Below are 23,625 nucleotides of genomic sequence, written 5' to 3'. Positions count from 1 at the left end.
GCTACTCTTCCTGCTCTCCTTCCCTGCAGAGGGGCGCGTGCAGAATCTGTGAGCCCTGTCTTGGAGGAGGTGGGGGGCAGTGCACACATCACCCTGAGGTGTCTGTCCTTGTGTTTAAAGGACGGCTCCGGGGGACTTCCCTGGTGGCGCAGGGGTTAAGAATCCGCCTGCCAATGCAAAGGATGCGGGTTCGAGCCCTGGTCCAGGAAGATCCCACATGCCGCGGAGCTACTAAGCCCGTGCACCACAACTACTGAGCCCGAATGCCACAATTACTGAAGCCCGCACGCCTAGAGCCCGTGCTCCGCAACAAGAGAAGCCACCGCAACGAGAAGCCCGCGCACCGCAACGAAGAGTAGCCCCCGCTCGCCGCAACTAGAGAAAGCCCACGCGCAGCAATGAAGCCCCAATGCAGCCAAAAATAAATAAATAAAATTAAAAAAAAAAAAAAAGGACAGCCCCGGTGCCACTGTGTGCAACCAACCTTCATGCACCTTTCCTCAGCTCCCACTAAAAGCTAAGCCCCTGAGGACAGGGCCTTTTTGGGTGTTTCCTCCTCACTTTATCCCCACTGGATAAAGTATGTCAGGGGGGCTCGATATTTACAGAATAAATGAATGACCTATAACTTACTCAGAAGTCCCACTGGGAGGAGTCCTGGGGAACTGTCAGTCATGAGACGGACCTGGTCCCTGCCCTCAGGGACACAGAGGTGACATCTGGGATCAAGGTGAAACTTCACCCATGTAGCCACCCTAGCATACTCTTAACCGTAAGGCCTAGCATTAAAAACCTGTGTTGAATTAATACAAGAAGGGGAGGGAATTCCCTGGTGGTCCAGGGGTTAGGACTTAGTGCTTTCACTGTCAAGGGCCCAGGTTCAACCCCTGGTGGGGGAACTAAAATCCTACAAGCCACGTAGCGTGACCAAAAAATTAAAAAACCGAACAAGGGGCTTCCCTGGTGGCGCAGTAGTTCAGAGTCTGCCTGCCAATGCAGGGGACACAGGTTCGTGCCCCGGTCCGGGAAGATCCCACATGCCGCAGAGCAGCTAGGCCCGTGAGCCATGGCTGCTGAGCCTGCGCGTCCGGAGCCCATGCTCCGCAACGGGAGAGGCCACAACAGTGAGAGGCCCGCGTACGGCGCAAAGAAAAAAGAAAAAAAAAAAAAAAAACCGAACAAGAAGGGGAGCTTCTACCATGATCTTCGAGAAAACAGGGCAACCAGCCAAATGCTTCCCCTGTGTTGTCTTCCATACAGGACTGCCCCAGACACAGGTTCAGACCCAGCTCTGCCCCTTCTCCTGGCTGTCCTCACTGGTAAAGGGGCAGTTCAGAGGCAATGGCCCTTCTAAAAGGCCAGGCCGAGGGAAACGGGAACCATCATTTTGGACAGGAATTTGGCAAAACTCTGAGGATGCACACACCTATGGCAGCAAGTGCCTTCCCGGGTGTCTCCCTTGGAAGTGAATGTGCGCAGGTGTCCAAGAGTTGGCAATGCGCAAAGCCACCCCCTAAGTACCAACAGCAGTTGGAAGGGTAAATCAAGTCTGCTGTTGTACAACAGAACAATAGACAGCAGTGAACTGGAATGAACTAGAACTTTATCCCTATGAATAAACAACAAATAATGGCGAGCAAGCAGCAAAATGATTGGTGGGTACTGGGTGTATACCCTGTGATATTATTACGTATTTTCGTCATGCTTACATACTTGTGCATGGGGCCCAAGGCCCTGAGGTGAGGCGGGAGGTGGTGTGCCCACCCAACCATCTGGCAGGGAAGCTCTGCTTGGTCCTCACTGCTCCCCTGGCAGAGAACGCGTCCTCCTCCTGCGACCAACGGCCTCCCCTGTCCAGGAACAGTTTGCTGAACTAATTTTTTTTTTCTTTTGGCCGTGCCACACAGTCTGTGAGATCCTGATTCCCGGACCAGGGATTAAACCCAGGCCCCCTGCAGTGGAAGCCCCGAGTCCTAACTACTGAACCGCCAGGGAATTCCTGTCGCTGAACCATTGCTCTGGTTGGATTAAGTCTCGATTTTATTGTTTTCTCTTCGTCAGATTTTTTTTGCGGTACGCGGGCCTCTCACTGTCGTGGCCTCTCCCGTTGCGGAGCACAGGCTCCGGACGCGCAGGCTCAGCGGCCATGGCTCACGGGCCCAGCCGCTCCACGGCATGTGGGATCCTCCCGGACCGGGGCACGAACCCGTGTCCCCTGCATCGGCAGGCGGACTCTCAACCACTGCGCCACCAGGGAAGCCCTTCATCAGATTTTTGTTTCTGCTTCCTCTCTCCTGCCTTCTCTTGGATTATTTGAATACTTTTTTTTTTTTTGAATACTTTTTAAGAATTCTTTTAAATGTATCTTTTGGTGTTTCAGCAGTTTTTTAGGACTGCTCTAGGGATAACAAACTCATCCTTAACCTATCTGCTATGTGTCTATTGTACCACGTCACTTACAATACAGAGCTCTGCCACTGCACGTCCCTGCTGACCCTCTACTCCTCCGTGAAATGATGGATTTCATGCAGTAGTTGTCATACGGATCATATCTGCACACCTTAACTTCCACAAGACATGTATTAACTTTTGCTTTATTTATTTATGTATTTATTTTTGGCTGCTCTGTGCATGTGGGATCTTCCCAGACCAGGGCTCGAGCCCGTGTCCCCTGCACTGGCAGGCAGATTCTTAACCACTGTGCCACAAGGGAAGCCCTGTATTTTCTTTTTAATAGAACCATTTTTAAGGACTGAAAGTGGGGAATTCCACCCTATCATCCAGGTTGGAGGGAAAGAAGCAGAGACCCAGGGATAATCAAGGCCAATAGAAGGCCACATTTTGTTAGCAAAGTCCAAAGGCTCCCAGAAAAACAAAGGAGGGATCAGTTGTTCAGAGGGAAGGGAAACCCCTGAAGTCATCTGTGTGGCCTTCGCTCTTGGAACCCAGGTGCCGAGTGGTTCTGCAATGTAGCAGAGTCAAGGCTCAGAGGACCTGGCAATGAAGCCCTCAGCTAGTACGCTGCCACCTGCAAACCGTGCAGCCTCCAGCAAGGTAATTCCAAACTTGAACTGACAAGGCTTCTAAGACACAGTGAGAAAAAGCAAAATGCAGAAAAATAATTATTTTGTGAATCTGCGTAATAGCAGCTAACACTGAGTGATTTCTACTCAAAGAATATATTCAGGGCTTCCCTGGTGGCGCAGTGGTTGAGAGTCCGCCTGCCGTTGCAGGGGACACGGGTTCGTGCCCCGGTCCGGGAAGATCCCACATGCCGCGGAGCGGCTGGGCCCGTGAGCCATGGCCGCTGAGCCTGTGCGTCCGGAGCCTGTGCTCCGCAACGGGAGAGGCCACAACAGTGAGAGGCCCGCATACCACAAGAAAAAAAAAAAAAAAGAATATATTCAGTCATTTAATCCCAACATACCAGAGGAATGTTCTACTATTACCATCTTACAGATGGGGCGACTGAGGTACAAAAACGTCACTTGCCCAAGGTCATGTGGCTAGGTGGTAGAGTCCAGGTTTGAACCTGACAGTCTGGGAGGATTCACTCTCAGTGGCTGCCAGGGTGCCCTCTGGGAGGTAAATATTAAAAGGGATACAGCTAACATCTACAAAAAGCATCTCACATTTCTCTCCAAAATCAAGTTTAGCTGTTAAGTCAGCTGCTCCTGCTGTGTGGCCAACACTGAGCTGACAGGCATGGGAAGAGGAATCTTTTGCCTCTTAGACTTGTACAAATATTGCTTGAATGTTTATTACTAGAAGCTTAAAAACAAAAGCCACTCCCTTCTGGACTCAGCTGAAGGCTGAGCACCTGGGCCTGACTGATGGTTTTCAGGGGTGACTCCTAGGTCTCAGGACCTTGGGAAGGAAAAGCCAGTGTTTTCTTGTCTTCACCAAGATCACAAGAAGCTGAGCCACTAAATGAATGTTTACTAGGTGTCCTGTACAGAAGCCTTCCCCGTCTGCCCACATTCCACCCCTGACTCGTTGGGTGAGGCTCTTTCTTCGCCTGCAATACGGGCATGGCAGTATCTACCCTCATGGAGTTTCTGTGAGGATTCAAACCATTTAGCTAAAGTACAAGTATTTTGAAAGGTATCAGGCAAGCAGTGTGAGCATGTTAGCTATTATTATTATAAAACTCTTTTGCTTGCCAACTACAACCTAAACTTCCGTTTCCCCACCTGTAAAGGGGCAAAGAGGTGATCCCTCAAAAGATATACATTTATACTTACCAATAAAAAAGCAAGAAACTGACAAAAAGGGTCTGCACGGCAAAGGGAAATCATGGAACGTGGGGCTGAGATGGGACCAAGAGCTTTTTTTTTCGTTTTGAGTAGCACCTGTTCACTAGAACGTTCTGTCTGAAACTTCAACCATTGAGCACCTAACGAAGTTTGGCTACTACACATACCAGAGACAAGAGAAGTGGGGTACAGAGTACAGAAGGCTGGCAGCCCCAAAGAGAACTCATTTCCTTTCATTTGCTAACTCCAGCACCCCCAAAATATTTGCTACCATCTCAGCTCAGATCCCCTTTCTCAGGTGGGCTACATTATCTCCTGAGGTGCTAGAAACCACAGGAGAATCACTGTGGACTTCCTGGAGACTTAGGGAAATCTGTTCTTATAACACCAACATGTAATATGGGAAAATATGAAATTTGGAGCAAAGAGAATAAAGACATTTCCTGCCCAGGGCTGGCAGCTTCCAGCATCACCCCCCAGATTCCCAAGGGGTCCTTTCGGGATCACTCAATCTCTGCCATTACAGGTACAGGGGTGGAAAAGTTTGGAAAGCTTCAGAGAAGAGTCAACAATTTTGTTTTTAATCCATGCAGACCCACCTGCTCCCCCTTGTGACCAAGGCGCCACATTGCAAAGTAAAGGGTGTAATTAGCTCAAATTTTCTAAGACCCTCCAAGACTCATGCAAGGAAGGATTCCCTGACTCAACACTAATAGGGCCCAGAAAGGGGCAGCTCCAAAAATGCAGCCCTAGCTTCACCTAGGGTGGGAGCAGAGGTGACCAGGCGGGCTGGGGGAATTGAGTTCTTCCTCTCAAGAGGAGATCAGTTTTTTTTTCACTGACTGCAACAGGGCTGAAATAGGAAAGGAGCTCATTTATTCATTCAAACCAGCCAGAGGATTTCCATCGTGGAAAAGCCAAGTGAGGGTAAGGAGACTTGGAACATGCTGCTGAGTCAAGACAAACCTGGCGCTCCAACGACTGCTCTGACCCGTCCAGCTGTGCGACTTGGGGCATTTTATTTAATGTCACTTAACCGTTATGAGACCATCGCTCACTTTTTTTTAAATTAAATTTATATTATTTACTTTTGGCTGCGTTGGGTCCTCGCTGCTGCGCGCGGGCTTTCTCCAGTCGCAGTGAGCGGGGGCTACTCTTTGCCGCGGTGCGTGGGCTTCTCATTGTGGTGGCTTCTCTTCTTGCGGAGCACGGGCTCTAGAGTGCAGGGGCTTCGCTAGTTGCAGCACGTGGGCTCAGTAGTTGCGGCGCGTGGACTCAGTAGTTGTGGCACACAGGCTTAGTTGCTCCGAAGCACATGGAATCTTAGCGGACCAGGGCTCGAACCCCTATCCCTTGCATTGGCAGGCAGATTCTTAACTATCACTCACTTTTACTCCTTTTCCACTATTATTACAAGTGCTATCCCTGAGAACAGCCACTACTTAACTGAATTATTCAACAGACAATAAGAATCAGAAGCTTCTGCATGCTAGAATAACTCTTGCTGCATTGCCCAGGAATAGTGACGGAGGGGAGGATCTTTGTGTCATGTTAAAGCATCCAGGGACATTTCTTCAGGTTTAGGCAATTGATAGGATCGCTCCCTGTCAGAGGAAGAAGTTTCTAATGTGGAAGAAAAACAAGCAAATCCTAAAGCAAATAACTTTATTTCAATCATTCCTTTTTAAAGAACCAAGGAAATATAGAAAATATAAAAAAAACATGAACAGCTGCAATTCAGGGGGGTAAATGAAGGGCCGATACAGCCCTTAACATGCGACAGCCTCCAGAGCGAGGGTCAGCACGGTGTCGGAGTGGGGCTCCGTGGGAAGGGCAGGCTCCTCTGTCCCAGCTCACGGCCAAGGAGTCAGAATCCCCAGGGGGTGGGACCAGGGAATCTGCCTTTTTAAAACGAGCTTTCCCGCTAATATTCCATTTGCAAGGTCTCACCCTCATACCCAAGAGGACTTGGTGATATTTCCTCTCGTCCAAAATCCAGGCTGGAACTCAACTAATCCTCAACTAAAACTCAAGAATAGCACACCAGATGCCACCTGTTGTTTTTCAGAGTCTCAAACTTTGGAGGAAATACATTCCGCCTGCCATGTTTTTTCCTCTCTAAGGGCACCTGTCTGCATTTGGAACTGTGGTTCCACTAGTGTTTCATCAGTCCTAGGCCTTACTCCCCACCTGAAGTCATGCTCCTCTCTGTGTGACATCAGGTGGGGACTAAGGCCAAGAAGATGGCAAGAGGCTTCTAAGCAACAAGGCGTGCTGGTTCCTGGCCGGGGGGACTGGTGATGCCGCGACGAGGAGTCAGAGGGGGCTGTCCGGTGCTGGCCGCGCAGGCCTGGGACGGGAACGGCGACAGCCAGGACCTACGCCCCTTGCTTAGCAGCCACTGGTGCTTAGAAGCGGCACATCTGTATGACCTCACTGCTCACAGGAAATGGTTTGTATTGGTTCGATGACTTCACTTTTCCCTCGCCTGGAGAGGGCCTTCACGGGGGAAGGGGACAGGGGTCACACGTGGGCATGCCGCAGGGCAGCATCACCAGGGCTGCCAAGTCTTGGGTTCACTTGGGGCCAAGGCACTCCACAATCCCGTTCCCCTTCATGCCATCAAAGAAGAAGAAGTTGTTGTGAGGAGGGTCCCTTTGAGACAGGGCCTGGGGAGCAAAACAAGAAGAGGGTTCAGCTCAAGTGCTTTAAAAGGGATAAAATGGAGAAAAGAGAATAAACCCCCAAACTGAAATCTTCTAAAAGCAACATGGGCAGTGGTTCGCAAGAGACGTTGATTTTGCTCCCCAGGGGCTATCTGGTTATGTTGGGAAACATTTCTGATTGTAATTGTCATGTCCCTTTGCTCTGTCCCTTACCAGCTGTGTGTCCTTGAGCAGATCATTTAGCCTCTCTGACCTTTACTTTCCCCATGTAAAATGAAAATAACAAATGTTTTATCCTAGGGATTAAAAAAGATGCTGTACCTCAAATATCTAAAACAATGCCTAACATGGAGAAGCACCGCTTGGCTAACGGCAGTAATAATTATTTATGACTATTCAACTGAGAAAGGCACTGATTCATTCCAACACATCTGAGGCTGCAGCCTCCGTCACCTACGGGGACACTCACTGATGCAGAAGCGGTGCTTCCACGAGAAGGCAGTGCTGCCTGCCCTCCACAGGACAGGACAGGGCTGGGGTCCAGAGGGCCTGGCACATGCCAGTCAGCCATGAAAATGATGATTATCTCGTGGGGTTAACAGAAGTTCACAGCACTGTTAGAGATGCAGTTAAGAGTCCCTGAAATTACATGCTGAATCATGCATGTACCTGTGTGTACTGGGAAAGGTCCATAGGCGATAGTGGACATTTTCAACACAAGAAGGGTTACTGTTTAAAGAGGAAGACATCACCTACGCAGATTGCTAGGCGGGTTTCAAGGTTTCCGGGAGCACCATGCTGTCGTCCCTAAGGCAGGACCTCCTTTACAAGGTCGGGAGTGTGCTCTAAACATCCCGAACCTCTCCTCCTTGGACTGAGTGCCAATCCCAATCCACTTTCTCATCTGTAAAATGGAAACAATTATACCTATTCCAAGTGGTTATTCCGGAAATAACCATTCTTCTGAGGACAATGTATTGAGCATCTACTCTGTGTCAGGTATTGTGCTAGATATTAAGGATTCTGAAGTCCCTCCCTGCCTGGGGCTTGGATCAGAGGTTTGCTTCTCTGGGCTGGCATATGAAATGGCAAATAAATGGCCCCTGCCTGCTAGGGCCCCTGGTGAGTAGGAAATGCGATCAAGCTTGTAACGTGTCGGGCATGTAGTAAATTCTCAATAACTGGGAGCTGCTATGACTAACGGGGGCCAGAGGTCCTTTCCCAATAGCTGAGGCCCCAAGCACTCAGCCAGGGGGAAGGGCCCAAGAGCCCACAGGTGGATCTCAGGCCCGAGAACCCGAGTTCCAGGAGGTGCTACAAGGCGTTTCCACGTGGAGCCTGATAGGCGGCTGCTGTCACTCTCACCTCTAGCACTCTAGGTGGGGAGACCGACCGCGGACAGTGGGGAGAGAAAAGAAGGATGATTAAACCCAACGAAGCGGGACATGACAGAGGACATGGATAGAACATGTGGTGTCTGGAATGATGCAAGGAAGGAGGGAAACAAAGATGATTCCAAGGGAACAGACTTATACATTTGCCCCCCCATCTTCCGATGTTTGCTTTTTATGGGTGGTCAGATGGTCCCACCAGGGAAAAGGGGGAGGTCCACGGCCCTCAGATTGCAGGCCTTTACCACCAGCTGGCCGAAGCTGAAACGGTGTTAAGTAAGGGGGAGTGGTGGGGACAAGACAGCAGGGCATGGGGTGAACATGGGGCAAAAGGTAAAGTGCTTCCCAAGCAAGACGGGGGTAGGAGGAGATTCCAAACACACCCAGCAACCAAGAATGCAGAGTACTCTGGCTATCTGGGATAAACAGAAACAAGATGCTGGGCAACAGCTGTCCCCTGCAGGCAGGAAGGAGGGGGCTGCACTAGAGGTTAGGACTGGGATGCAGAGAAGCCCCTGCACACAGTGGGGTCAGGGCCACCTGCCTGACCCACATCTCCATCCCACATGAAAAACTCAGGGAGCAGCTTCTCAATGGGAGGTATGGAGGTGAGGCTAGGGGTGCAAGGATGGTGGCCCCGGGTCCACACAGAGCCCTGCCGGACGGGAGGGCCTTTAGGGAGGGCACCTGAGGCCTGATGGCAGAGCACAGGCTCAGAAACCAGATGGCAGGGGCTCGAGTCCTGGCTCTGCCGCTTCTCTGCACCTCAGTGCCTTCTTCATACAGGAGGGATCACCAGCTCCTACCTCTTGGGTTGTTGTAAGGATCAAATGAGTCTATCCATGTAGGGAACATGGTCTCTGTGCAGTAGGTACGTATGAGCTTTCAATGAATATCTACTATTGTTGTCGTCACTGTAGGCTACAAAAAATATATTATGTTCCCATCCCCCCCCTTATTTTTCACTGTACTCTTTCCTGCCAAGACTCTCTATAGGCAGCCTCAGAATCCTTCTCAACACAGTCCTCTGGGCAGCCAACTTCTCAGACTGGGGACACAGCTGAACTTTTTTATCAGTCTGGGTTAAGCAGAAGGCATGAGCGAGAAAGCAGGCACAGCATCCCATGCTTCTCTTCTCCACTGTACCTCCTCGGTGCTCACCCCTACTGCCTATGACTTAGAAAGTTAGATTTAGGGAAACAACTGATCCACAGAGAAGGATCAGGAAAGAAGAGAGAAAAAAAAGGCCTTGAGAGGATGGTGGGACCATCAAATTGAGTCAAATGTTTCCAGAGCAGGACAAAGTAGTGAGAGCTGGTCTCCAAATCGTCCTCCTAAGCTCAAACCTGACATGCAAATGGACGTGGAGAATTATTTGACCAGGCACGACTCTGCTCCATGAAAGAAAAGGACACCCCATCACTGCAAGTCCACTAAAGCAGTTAAGAACCTGCAAAAGGCAAATTCAGTATCTTTGGGCAAAGATCAAAAGTCCCCAAAGAAAGTAAAATACATTTGGGGGTATGCTACAGTTCTGGCAACTCAAACGTTCCAGAAGAGACTCAAAAGGCTGTGCTAGTTACTTGGTTACCCCATGACCCTACATGAAATGCTTCCCTTCTGAGAGGGACAACGACACCTGCCTAATGTGGGCACAGGCCACACTGGATAGAGCCTTGTGGGGCTCCTGGCACACTGCACAGGCTCCACTGGTACCGATCTGCCCCTGCTCTATACACGCCTATGGTGTGTGCAGTAACAAGAGGGTGCTTTGACGCCATGGCCATGTGTGGAGGGAAACCGTGAGGCAGAGGTGGAGAAGCACGGGTCGTGGAATCCCTTCTCTGGGCCTCGGTGTCACCCCTTAAATGGGGGTCAGGACAGTGCCCATTTCATAGAGCTGCAAGGGCAGAATACCTGACAAATATCGTAAGTGCCAGATGACTGGCTGGTATAGTCAGGGGACGGTGGGCAGCACCTCACGGGCTCTTTGTCCAGCTCTGAGTAGGCAGGCACTCAAAGATCATTTGCCGCAGGCCCACCTAGATGGGCTGGAGAGAAGAGGATGGGGTGGAAAAAGGAAGGAAGGAAGAGAATGGGGAGGGCAGGAGACAGGGTGAGTGGAGTCAGAGAAACCAGGCAGCTCTCTAAGACAGTCCTGGGTTCTCTCTGTTGGCACATCCAAGGTCATGGTGCGGAGGGTCAGCGATTTTCTATGCCACAGTGACTTTTTACCTTCACAATTTCCTGGGCCAGGATCCCTCCAACCACTGCACACACTGGGGCCATCTCAGAGAAGCAGTACCTAAAAGAGAAGACAAATGAAATGGCGCACTGAGGAACAGGGAGGCTGGTAAGGACATCTGGAAAAGGTCAGTAGTAGGTTCACCTGAATGAAAACATCTCCTACCGGGAGGAGTCAATTCAGACAGCAATGCGAATGCTGGCAACTAGGCGTGAAAATTAAATCTGATCCAGGTTAGGAGGTGGCTGGGAATGACCTCTGAACCTTGGCAGGCAAGAATTGTTTCACAACTTTTTTTTTTTTCTTTTTTAAAGTTAAAGGAAAGGCTATATCTGTGCGTCCTAAAAATAAAGTCCTACAAATATCAGATGTTTCAGTGCCCTGGTCACATTCTCGCAATTCTCTCCTGACCCACATGGGCAGTGGGTTCTATATGCTCTTCCCAGACAGATGTCAGGAGCAGGCCTGTGTTAACATGCAGGAGGCACAGGAAAGTTGGGGCCTGAGATTAAAGCACGGGAGCAGAAAAGAGCCTTCACTACCCACGTAGCTACCCACCCTTCTGGGCCAGGATGGGTATCCAGAGGAGAAATTTTAGCTAATATTGTCACCTGCCCCAATTACCCATCCTGGACAGCCGAACGCCTTCCCCCCCGCCTCCCCAGAGGAAGCATGCCTCGCCAGTTCCCATCCCTGAACACAAAGGGGTTTTTTAAATGAGCAAATTGAGGTGCAGGCAAGTTAAGAGGAAAGCTTCCCTACGGAACCCTACCACGAGGAGACCACCTCCCGTCTTCTTGGTTTGGTACACACCCTTCTAGACATTTTTAAAAGGGCACATATCTAAACATATATAATTTAAAACCCAAGTCATAGCAGCTGTTATTCATTGTGCCCTGTAACCTACTGATGGATACTTAAGCAGTTCAACATTGTGACCATACATCTTGGCGGTGGTGTCCAAACAATTCCTTATGGCAAATTCCAAAATACAGAATTGTTGAGTCCTGACACGCTGTGCCAAAATGCCCTCCAGAAAGGCTATACCCATTCAGCTCACATCAACTGTGCTTGGGGATGCCCATCTCCTCACGCCCTGGCCGGGCCCAGCACTCCCATCTGTCCATCCACAGGGCAGCTCTTCCTCCCACGTACCAAGGTCCACTGCAGAACTATAAAATACACAGAGAACTATGCCAACGCGAAACTAGTCACCATAATTCTACTACTCAAAGACAGTCAAATGTGGGAATATCCTTCCTTTAAAAAAAAGCTCACAGGGCCTCCCTGGTGGCGCAGTGGTTGAGAGTCTGCCTGCTGATGCAGGGGACACGGGTTCATGCCCCGGTCCGGGAAGATCCCACATGCCGCGGAGCGGCTGGGCCTGTGGGCCGTGGCCGCTGGGCCTGCGCGTCCGGAGCCTGTGCTCCGCAACGGGAGAGGCCACAGCAGTGAGAGGCCCACGTACCGAAAAAAAGAAAAGAATAAAAAATTCACCTACATTCTATGTGATCGTACTATACAAATTTAACATTCTGCTTTTTTAAAATCATCTTAACAAAATGCTAGCAAACCAAACCAGCAACATATAGACACATGATCACTTCAACAGACACAGAAAAAGCATGAGACAAAATCCAGCACCTCTTCAAGATAAAAACACTCAACAAACTGGGAAGAGAAGGAGATTTCTTTAAACTGATAAAGGGCATCTACGAAAAATCCACAGCTAACATCTTACTTAATGGCAAAAGACTGAAAGATCAGGAACAAAACAAGGATGTCTGCTATCACCACTTCTATTCAACATTGTGCTGGAGATTCTAGCCAGGGCATTTAAGGAAGGAAGGAAAAAGAAATAAGGGGCATCCAGACTGGAAAGAAGTAATATATATATTCACAGATGACATGATCTGGTATACAGAAAGTTCTAAGGAAACCACAGAAAAATTATTTGAACTATTACATTCAGCAAGGCTGCAGAAGACAAGATTAACATACAAAAATCAATCTATTTCTATACATGAGCAATGAACATCCTTAAAATGAAATTAAGAATTTGATTTACAATAGCATCCAACAGAATAAAATATTTCAGAATAAATTTAACAATAAATGTGTAAAACTTATACTGTGAAGAGTATAAAACATTGTTGAAAGAAATAAAAGACTTAAATAAAGGGAAAGATATCCCCAGGTTCATGGATCAGAAGACTTAATATTGTTAAGATGGCAATACTCTCCAAATGTTACTGGGACAACTGGGTCTCTAAAGGCAAAAGAATTAATGTGGACCCCTACTTCACATCATGTACAAAGGTTAATTCAAAAATGGATCACAGACCTAAATGCAAAAGCTAAAACTGTAAAACTCTTCAGACGGGAACATACATGTAAAAATGGGGGAAAAAAAGATAAATTATATTTCATAAAAGTTAAACATTTCTACTTCAAAGGATACTATCAGGAAAGTGAACAGACAACCCACAGAATGGGAGAAAATTTTTACAAATCATGTATCTGACAAAAGGACTTGAATCCAGGGACCCCTTACAATTTAACAATAAAAAGATAACCCAATTTAAGAATGGGCAAATGATCTAAATAGACATTTCTCTAAAAACATACACAAACGGCCAGTAGGCACATGAAAAGATGCTCTACATCATTAGTCATTAGGGAAATGCAAATCAAAACCACAGTGAGATGCAACTTATTACCCACTAACACCGAAACAGACAGACAATAACACTTGTCGGCAAGGATGTGGAGAAACTGGAACCTGGATAAAGTGCTGGTGGGATAGTAAAGTGGTGTGCCACTGTGAAAGAGAGTTCAAATTGTTAAACAGTTACCATATGAGCCATCAATTCCACCCTTTGGTATACATATCCAAGAGAAATGAAAACTTATGTTCACACAAAAACACATGAATGTTTATAGTGGCTTTACTCATAATTGCCAAAAACTGGGGACAACCCAAATGTCCTTCATCTGGTGCATCAACTGTGGTACATCCATACAGTGGACTACTACTCGCAATAAGAAGAAATGAGCTATCGACTCGTACAACGTGGATGGATCTCAAAGGTATTAGGCTAAGGGAAAGAAGCCAGACTTGAAAAGACTACACATGCTGTATGATTCCATTTATATTACATTATTGAAAAAGGCAGAACTACAGGGATAGAGAACAGGTCAGTGGTTGCAGGTAGGGAAGGGACTGAGTACTCCAAGGCCGCATGAGGGAATTTGGCGGGGGGGGTGTGTGTGTGTGTGTGTGTGTGTGTGTGTGTGTGTGTGTGTGTGTCTGTGTCTGTGTGTGTGTGTGTGTGTGTGTGTGTGACAAAAATTTTCTGTATCTTGTTTGTAGTGGTAGTTACACAACTCTGTGTCTTCATAAAATTTTATGGAACTTTAAAACAAATAACTCACAGAACTGCATAACAAAAAAGAATAAATTTGACTGTATGTAAATTAAAAAAATAAAACCAAAACACCATGAGGAAACAAGAACAAATTTCACTGTATAAGTCTAAATAATAAAAACTAAACAAGACAAAAACAAGCATCATCTCAAGACATAATCAGACAAGTTCAGAATATGGGATACTCTACAATATAACTGGCCTGGACTCCCAAAAAAAAAAAAAAAAAGGCAGTAAACTGTTCTAGATCAGGAGTTGGAAAACCTTCTTTGTGAAGAACCAGACATTAACATTCTGCTTTAAAGCCAAATAATTTTTTGGCTTTATAGGCCATATGGTCTCTGTTTAAACTCTTTGTAAAAACTCTACAAAAGCTGTCACAAATAATACACAAATGAGTAGGTGTGGAATAAAACTTTATTTACAAAAGCAGGTGGCAAGCCACAGTTTGCCAACTCCCAGATTAAAAGCAGCACAGAACCAAATGCAACAGATGAACTCTGATGCATTCTTAAGCATCATGTCATCGTTCTGCCCCCTCCCCAAAATAAAAAAGCAAAATATTAACAACTGAATCTAACTGAGTGGTATATAGATGTTTACTACTGTTCACTATTCCTTCCGGTTTTCTGTATGCTTGACATTTTTCATATCATTTTTTTTTTTTTTTTTTGTGGTATGCGGGCCTCTCCCTGTTGTGGCTTATCCCGTTGCGAAGCACAGGCTCCAGACGCGCAGGCTCAGCAGCCATGGCTCACGGGCCCAGCCGCTCCGCGGCATGTGGGATCTTCCCGGTCCAGGGCACGAACCCGCGTCCCCTGCATCGGCAGGCGGACTCTCAACCACTGCGCCACCAGGGAAGCCCTTTCATATCATTTTTAATCTGTGTATTTGCATTTGCTCTGTAATATTAACTCTCTAATGCCTTTCCAATTTCTCTGTCTTATAAATATGATAATGAATATCTTCTGTACGTAAGTATTTGCTCACATTATTTCTTTCGGGTATATTCTCATTATCAAGGAGCAGAATTACTGGGCTAAAGAGGGAACACTTAAATGACTCTCGATACTTATTTCCAAACTGCCTCCTTAAAAGGTTGTACCTTTTCCCATCATGCTTACTAACAATGAATATGTTTTTTTAATCTACAAAGGATTTTTTTTGATTTTACATATTCTCTGATAGAAAATATATAAGAAAATATAATAACAAATTCAGTGATTTTCTCTGGTTAATGGAATTATGAGTAATTTTCATTTTCCTCTTTTTAAATTGTTTTTTATAACTTTTATAAAACTTTTAAAGGTTACTTTCCATTCAGTTATTACAAAATATTAGCTATACACAGTGCAGCCCAAAAAAATAAATAAATACTGGCTATATTCCCCGTGTTGTACAATACATCCTTGAGCCTGTCTCATACCCAACAGTCTGTGCCTCCACGCCTCCTCATTTTCATCTTTGAATTTATTCCACACTACCTGATTTTTCCATAATATATGTGTATTATCTCTGAAACTTAAAAACCAGTAAGTTCACAAAAGGACAAATATTGTATAATTCCACTTATACAAGATACGTAGAACAATCAAATTCATAGAGACAGAAAGTAGAATAGAGGTTACCAGGGGCTGGGGCAGCACAATGGGAAGTCAGTGTTTGACAGGGACAGAGTTTCAGTTTGGGATGATGAAGAAGTACTGGAGATGGATAATAGCGACAGGTGCACAACAATGTGAATGTACTTAATGCCACTGACCTGCCCATTTACGAATGGTTAAAACGGCATAATTTATGTTGTGTGTATTTCACCGCAATAAAAAAAATTTTAAAAAACAGTAAAAATTATATTACACGTACAAATTATGAATGTTCATCATAAGTGTTTATAATAGTGAAAAACTATAAATAACTCACACACCCACCAATAAGGTAATGGCTAAATAAATAACCATATGGCAGACAGTGAAACATTATGCAGCACAAGTGAAGTTATGGATCTGTATTTGTGACACAAACAAGTCCATGATATGCTGGAAAAAGAAGGCTATCACATGAAAAGTACAATCTCATCTTGATATTTAAAAAGAGAAAAAACCTGAAAAAATACACATACCGATGTCTGTGAGGCTAAACCCCCAAATGAAACCCCAAGTTAGCAGTGGCCACTTCTCACTGGGAGGACTGGATGATCCTTTTCTTCCCTTTTATATTTGCTGCCAATGGGCATCTGTTACTTTCATAATCAGAAAAGCAATAAAGCTCCCCGAAAAGAGAATAAATAACCTAACATGAAGGGACGGGACAAGCAGCTCACAGACAGATGAGGGAAACGGAGGCTTGGGCACAGCCTTCCCTTCTCAAGTAAGCACGCCCTGCTCGGAGCTGGCAGTGGGTAATTTGTGAGGGTAGCTCAGCTGCCAGACGGCAGCTCATTTCCTTGCCGCATCCCTATCCCATCTCCACCAGCCTCATCTCCACCGGCCACAGACGGACTTCGAGAGGCCGTCAACCACCTCTTACTTAAAAGGCAATAGAGAGGGAGCGGCTGAGCACACGAGGCGTAGTCACGGGAAAGTGGTTTCTGCAAAGGGGTAGCGGGGACACACTTTGGAGAGGAAACTAGTCGGCAGCTAGTCCGGCTGTTAGCAGTTAGGCTGTGGCTTTCTCCTTCTGGGAAGCGGGGCCTCTGCCACTGGCTGGCGATGCAGAGGCAGGCCGTTCATCACTCTAAACACCCAAATCAGTCACTCGGCGGCACGCTCAGGCCCGGCACGCGGCACTGGGTGTGCTCGGTGGCCCTGCGGCCTGGCTACGTCTACTGAATCTGGAGCCCTGCAGAGCCTGCCCGCCTCCTGCCATGAAGGGCAGAGCAGGCACCACTTGCTCCTCCACTAAGAGAAGGGTGCCTGCTGTTAGCCCGAAACAGGCACCCCATCCCAGCCTGCAGTGGCATCAGCCTCGACCTCCCAGTGCTAATTTACAAAAGCACCTTGTAGACAGCTGCCTCTTTCTGGCTGAGGGCCCGGCAGGGGATTCAAAGCCCACTGCCGGTCTTAAATCGGCTGAGGTTTGCTAGTGTCTAAGTGAGGATCCCAGCCACGCGTGAAGAAGGAAAGGACTAGGGAACGAAGGGACTCCGATTCACTTTATTGCTGAAAAGGAACCAAGGTACTGTGCTGTTACCAGCGATTAGCAGTGTGGTGAGATCTTGGTTGGCTACTTACTAAAACCTTGGACAAGTGACTATCTTTCTGAGTCTCAGTTTCTTCATTTAACTGAGAAGAAAATAATAATACACACTTCGAGGATTATTGTAACAATTAAACGTGGCCGTGTTGGTAAAGCACAGAAAGTCTTCAATACGTGGTGCTGTTGTTATTAGCTGTATAACCTCATACTAGTCACTGAACTTCTCTGAGCTCTAAATTAACTTTTCTTCTCCTATAAAATGGGCTGTTGTCAAGAGAGAGCATGTACAGAAAGCAACTACCACAATGCCTGGTATTATAACAGCTGCTCAGTAAATTCTAGCCATCATTATCACTGCTACAAGCTGGAGCACAGCAAAGCAGTTTAGGGAGTCCCCCAAATACACCGAAAGAGAGTGAGAGTACTGAGATGACCCCAGAGCTCCTTGGAAGGGGTTCCTGACCCAGTCTCCCTTTGGACCGATCCAATCAAATCCTAAACCTGACTGTGTATAAGAGCAAAAGACTGGTCGCCTAAGGTGAAAGCATCCCAGCACCTAAGGGTGAGGACACTGGGAACAGGGATGCCTTTGCTGCTGAGGGTATAAACTGATAGGTCATCAATGGAAGGTAATGGGGCAATATCTACCAAATGATAAACCCATTCTTCTGACCCCGCCACTCCATTTATCGTGCAGTTATACCTGCACACATACAAGGTCACCTCGATTTTTCATATGCTGCTGTTATACCAACAGAAGGACAGAGGGCCACAGGAGGTGGCAGAATGTGACAAAGGAGGCTCTCCTCAGGGCTTTCGGTCTTAATAAAGCATCTCCCCAAATTAAGGCAAATACTGAAAGCAGACATTTATCAATCCAGGCTAAACTGTGATAAGTACTGAGACCAACCTGACAAAGTCTTCAGGAAGCAGGTCAGGATTAACACCCAGGGAGTCAAGCACATCGTTTCGAATCTGGAGCAACAACTCAGAATCTTCCCCGAAGGTATCAGAATTAGGATCTCTTCCTTTATCTGTGCGGAACTTCAGGAGCACTGGGAAAGGAAGAAGACAGGTCAAAAAGCAAGTCTTTTCACAACCTACAGACTGGGAGAAAATATTTGCAAATAATGTGACCAAAAATGGCTTAATTTCTAAAATATACAAACAGCTCATACCACTCAACAACAAAAAAACAAACAACCCAATCGAAAAATGGGCAGAAGACCTAAATAGACATTTCTCCAGAGAAGATACAGATGGCCAAAGGCTCATGAACATCGCTAATTATTGGGGAAATGCAAATCAAAACTACAACGAGGTACCACCTCACACAGGTCAGAATGGCCATCATAAAGAAAATCTACAGGGCCTCCCTGGTGGCGCAGTGGTTGAGAGTCCGCCTGCCGATGCAGGGGACGTGGGTTCGTGCCCCGGTCCGGGAAGATCCCACATGCCGCAGAGCGGCTAGGCCCGTGTGCCACGGCCGCTGAGCCTGCGCGTCTGGAGCCTGTGCTCCGCAACGGGAGAGGCCACGTCAGTGAGAGGCCTGCGTACCAGAAAAAAAAAAAAAAAAATCTACAAATAACAAATGCTGAAGAGGGTGTGGAGAAAAGGGAATCCTCCTACACTGTTGGTGGGAATGTAAACTGGTGCAGCCATTATGGAGAACAGTGTGAAGCTTCCTCAAAAAACTAAAAACAGGGCGTCCCTGGTGGTGCAGTGGTTGAGAGTCCGCCTGCCAATGCAGGGGACGCAGGTTCGTGTCCCGGTCCGGGAAGATTCCACATGCCACGGAGCGGCTGGACCCGTGAGCCATGGCCGCTGAGCCTGTGCTCCGCTACGGGAGAGGCCACAACAGTGAGAGGCCTGCGTACCGCAAAAAAAAAAAACTAAAAACAGAGTTGCCATATGATCCAGTAATCCCACTCCTAGGCATATATCCAGACAAAACTATAATTCAAAAAGATACACGCATCCCTACGTTCACAGCAGCACCATTCATGATAGCCAAGACATGGGAACAACCTAAATGTCCATCGACAGATGAATGGATAAAGAAGACGTGGTATATATATATACAATGGAATACTACTCAGCCATAAAAAGAATGAAATACGTGGTGCAGTGGTTAAGAATCCACCTGCTGATGTGGGGAACACAGGTTCGAGCCCTGGTCCAGGAAGATTCCACATGCTGCGGAGCAACTAAGCCTGTGCGCCACAACTACTGAGCCCACGCGCCACAACTACTGAAGCCCGTGCTCCACAACAAGAGAAGCCACCACAATGAGAAGCCCGTGTTCTGCAACCAAGAGTAGCCCCCGCTCGCCGCAACTAGAGAAAGCCTGCACACAGCAACGAAGACCCAACGCAGCCATAAATAAATAAATAAATTTATTTATTTAAAAAAAATGAAATAAAGCCATTTGCAGCAACATGGATGGACCTAGAGATTATCACACTGAGTTAAGTCAGAAAGAGAAAGACAAATACCATATGATATCACTTATATGTGGAATCTAAAATATGACACAAATGAACTTATCTATGAAATAGAAACAGACTCACAGACATAGGGAACAGACTTGTGGTTGCCAAGGTATTTGGGGGAGGGAAGGATTGGGAGTTTGGGATTAATAGATGCCAACTCTTATATACAGGATGGATAAACAACAAGGTCCTACTGTATAGCACAAGAGAACTATATTCAATACCCTGTGATAAACCATAATGGAAAAGAATAGGAAAAAGAATGTCTATATATGTATAAAGGACTCACTTTGCTGTACAGCAGAAATTGACTTTTTTTTTTTGCATCACATCTCTATTGGTGAATTCTCTTTTAAAGACTAGAACCATCTGCAAAAACAATATCAAGACAGCAACTAAACACAGACTAGTAGAAAGTATTAGAATTGAGGCTGACATAAATTAGCAATGATTATGGTACTATCATTTTATTTATTTAAAAAAATTTTTTTAACATCTTTATTGGAGTATAATTGCTTTACATTGTTGTGTTAGTTTCTGCTGTGTAACAAAGTGAATCAGCTATATGTATACATGTATCCCCATGTCCCCTCCCTCTCACCCTCCCTATCCCACCCCTCTAGGTGGTCACAAAGCACCGAGCTGATCTCCCTGTGGGATACAGCCGCTTCCCACTAGCCATCTATTTTACATTTGGTAGTGTATATATGTCAATGCTACTCTCTCACTTCGTCCCAGCTTACCCTTCCCCCTTCCCATGTCCTCAAGTACATTCTCTACGTCTGTGTCTTTATTCCTGCCCTGCTCCTAGGTTCATCAGAACCATTTCTTTTTTTTTTTAGTTTCCATATATATGTAACACAACATTTTAAATCAACTATACTTCATTCAATAAAATAAATTTTTTAAAAAGCAAGCCTTTTCATAATAAATAAATCTTTATAGATGTTGATAATTAAACACATTTTTTTTTCATTCTACAGAAGTAGTACATTAATTAAAATGTGGGGGCTTCCACTGGCTCAGTGGTTAAGAATCCGCCTGCCAACACAGGGGACATGGGTTCAAGCCCTGGTCCGGGAAGATCCCACATGCCGCGGAGCAACTAAGCCCATGCGCCACAACTACTGAGCCTGCACTCTAGAGCCCGCGAAACATGACTACTGAGCCCACATGACACAACTACTGAAGGCCGCATGCCTAGAGCCCCTGCTCCGCAACAAGAGAAGCCACCGCAATGAGAAGCCCGGGCACCGCAACGAAGAGTAGCCCCCGCTTGCCGCAACCAGAGGAAGCCCACTTGCAACAACAAAGACCCAATGCAGCCAAAAATAAATAAATAAATAAATAAATAAATATATATACACACATATATATAAAAATATAAATGTGGGCCAAGTGAAAGGTAATACTTTTCATTTATTCAACAAATATAGTCAGAAAGGTAATCAAATATTGCAAAAATGACTAAAATTACTGTGATGAGTGCCATGACAGTACAACAGAGGATGTGACATCCTCTATAGGGTGCTGTCAAGTAAAGGTTCCCTGAGGAAACAACATGAGTGAAGTATGTGTGGGCCTGGGAAGAAGGGTAGGGGCAACTTCCAGCAGAGGGAAAAGGCCCTATTATGACCCAGAAGAGAGGTCAGGTGGAGGAGGCATGCATTCTAGGCATCAGTTCAAAGGATGAACTGCTTCAGCCAGAAAGGCCAGCCAAGTGCTCAGACTCATCAGACAGGCAGATCATTACAAACAAAACCTCCCTTACTTAGTACAACCATTATGTCAACCTCCAGAAACGGACAGTTTTGTTTTGGATGTGAACCAGAGGAAAGGTTCAGATGATGGCAGCAAATCAGCAGTACGGTATAACAAGACCCTAACAAGGCTTGAAATTGTAGCGCAGATGAAAAGACACAGGCAGGAGCAGAAGACCGATCAAAATACAAGCACCTTCTACTGCCACAACACCTTGTCTGGATGTCCACTGCAGGCTGGCTGGGTGGCATTCTTGTTCCCCACATGCTCCCCAAGGCAGGCGGACAGTCAGCCTGGAGCCTCGTCTCTAGGGCAGTTCTCCTCCCACACCACACAGGCTGTTTCAGAGCAGAGGTAGAGATGGGTAGATCCCCGGGTGCCCTGGGATAGGCCCTCACACTCACAGTTCACAAACTGCTTCCATTTAAGTTTCATCAGCATTTGCTGACTGAAAAAGTGAACTTATCCAGCAAGTTACACTCTCTCTCAGTACAAGGGGTTCTTCCCTAAAAGATAAGGTGGCCTGAAAACTCAGGCAATTGTTGCGAGGCTCTTTAAAAACGCAAGTATTTGGAACTTGCCCCAGAGTAAGGAATCACTGTCCTTCTCTTTGTTTTAAGACTCACAAACAGTTTTGGTGATGAGCAGTGCGGTGAGAACCGCCCTCCAAGAAGCAGTAGGAATTCATTCATTCACCAGTACGAGCGAGCATTCAGTGTGCACGGCTGACCTACGTGCCAAAGGTCCGATGGTGAGCAAGGGAGTCTTGGTCTCTGCAGTCTGAAAGCGATGGCGGGCGAGGATGGGGAATTTAGGGGTCAAGACAGATGGCTCCACTGAAGCCTGAGAGAAGTTCATAAATGGGCTACACAGTGTTCTGAGAAGATCCCAAAACATGGAGGCCCAGGTAAAAGAAGACGCAACCTGCTTCTGGGCTATGCTTTTCTCAGTGCCGGCGTCCGAGGAAGATCGCTTGTCATGTCCCCAGCATAGGGCACTGCACATCAGAGGTTTTCTATTCTTTATCTTAAAAAGGTTCCAGAACACCTGTTTTGAATACTGTTTGTTGTCTGGGAATGTTACTCTCCTCTCGTTTTCAAGAACACAGCTTCTACAACCCTCAATTCTACCTGACCACTTGGCAGACAACTCAAAAGTCGATGACAATTTGGATGCTGGCTAACACAGACCTGCCATCACCTAAGCTCAACTTCTAACTTTGCAGATGTGTCACTGGGATTCCAATTTGGAGTAAACAAATGCAATCAAGCAAGCATTTGGGGACAGGGTGGAGAAAAGACTGCAGAAGTGGCAGGTCATCACTGTTTACACCAAGCCTCTTTTCCAACAATGTCTGGTGAAGACAAAGGAACGTGGAAATCTGCTAGTCCAGTCAAAAGAGGATACTCCGAGCGGACTGTATCGAATGTCAGCGCTAATTCTGCCAATCACTCTTGAGAAGATGGACCTAGAATGTGCATCAGTGTTGCCTGAGCAGATGACGGAGGCAGTGCCAAGGGCAGGCCGCTTGTAATGCACAATCCGAGGCCCAGTGGCAAGCACGTGGGAACGGAATGAGGTTGCTGGACAGCAGCAGGAGTCCCGCCCTAGCTGCCTCCTGTGCAGTCCTCTTATTTCTGTGTCACTGGGACAGAAGCACCAACTGTCATAAGGGACAGAGGAGAGAGGATCATTTTTTCAGCCCTCACCACAAAACTTTTCATCTTTTGGTTATGAAGCACAGCTCTTGAAGCATACTCAAACAATTATAACAACTGCAAAACAAGCAGTGCCTACTCTATGCCAGGCACCATTCTAAACCTTTTACATCCGCGGTAACCCAGGGAGGGAGGGAGGTCCGAATGCTCTTCCTACTTTACAGGTGAGGAAACTGAAGTTCAGAGATTGAGCGGCTTCATCAATGGGACCGCCAACGAGTAGTGGCATAGAAATGCTAACGCTGGCATTCGGAATCTGTGCTTCTAGATCCAGGAGAAAGCCAGGACCATCAGGAACGCAGCCCAAGGATTCCAAGTGGTCTGGCTCTTTGCCCCCCACCTCAGGAAGACTCCTATTCAACAACACTTCTGTGAGATGCATTTTCCTGACGGGGCCCTGCCCTCTCTTAACTGGTCCTTTTAAAATAAATAAATAAATTTATTTATTTATTTATTTATGGCTGAGTTGGGTC

General features: G+C 46.6%; 1 protein-coding gene across 6 annotated transcripts in view; it reads right to left on the bottom strand.

Annotated features, from left to right (window-relative positions):
- Positions 1–5,904: 5,904 nt before the first annotated feature.
- The window catches only part of SAE1 (SUMO1 activating enzyme subunit 1), a 74,560-nt gene continuing 56,839 nt past the window's right edge, over positions 5,905–23,625 (bottom strand). For 3 of the 6 annotated variants that reach the window (XM_073796062.1, XM_073796059.1, XM_073796060.1), the window contains 4 exons: positions 18,092–18,236; positions 10,549–10,618; positions 7,679–7,826; positions 5,905–6,925 (listed from right to left, as the gene is read on the bottom strand). In XM_073796062.1, coding sequence (XP_073652163.1) covers positions 7,698–7,826; positions 10,549–10,618; positions 18,092–18,236 — 344 coding nt within the window. In that variant the 3' untranslated portion in view covers positions 5,905–6,925; positions 7,679–7,697. Of the gene's footprint in view, positions 6,926–7,678; positions 7,827–10,548; positions 10,619–11,618; positions 11,731–18,091; positions 18,237–23,625 lie in introns of all 6 variants that reach the window. The other 3 variants (XR_012328044.1, XM_019935053.3, XM_073796061.1) reach the window with 3 other exon arrangements.

The sequence above is a fragment of the Tursiops truncatus genome, chromosome 19 (assembly GCF_011762595.2).
Source record: "Tursiops truncatus isolate mTurTru1 chromosome 19, mTurTru1.mat.Y, whole genome shotgun sequence".
Classification (NCBI taxonomy): domain Eukaryota; kingdom Metazoa; phylum Chordata; class Mammalia; order Artiodactyla; family Delphinidae; genus Tursiops; species Tursiops truncatus.
The sequence above is the reverse complement of the archived record's forward strand: the minus strand, read 5'-3'. Positions and strand labels throughout refer to the sequence as shown.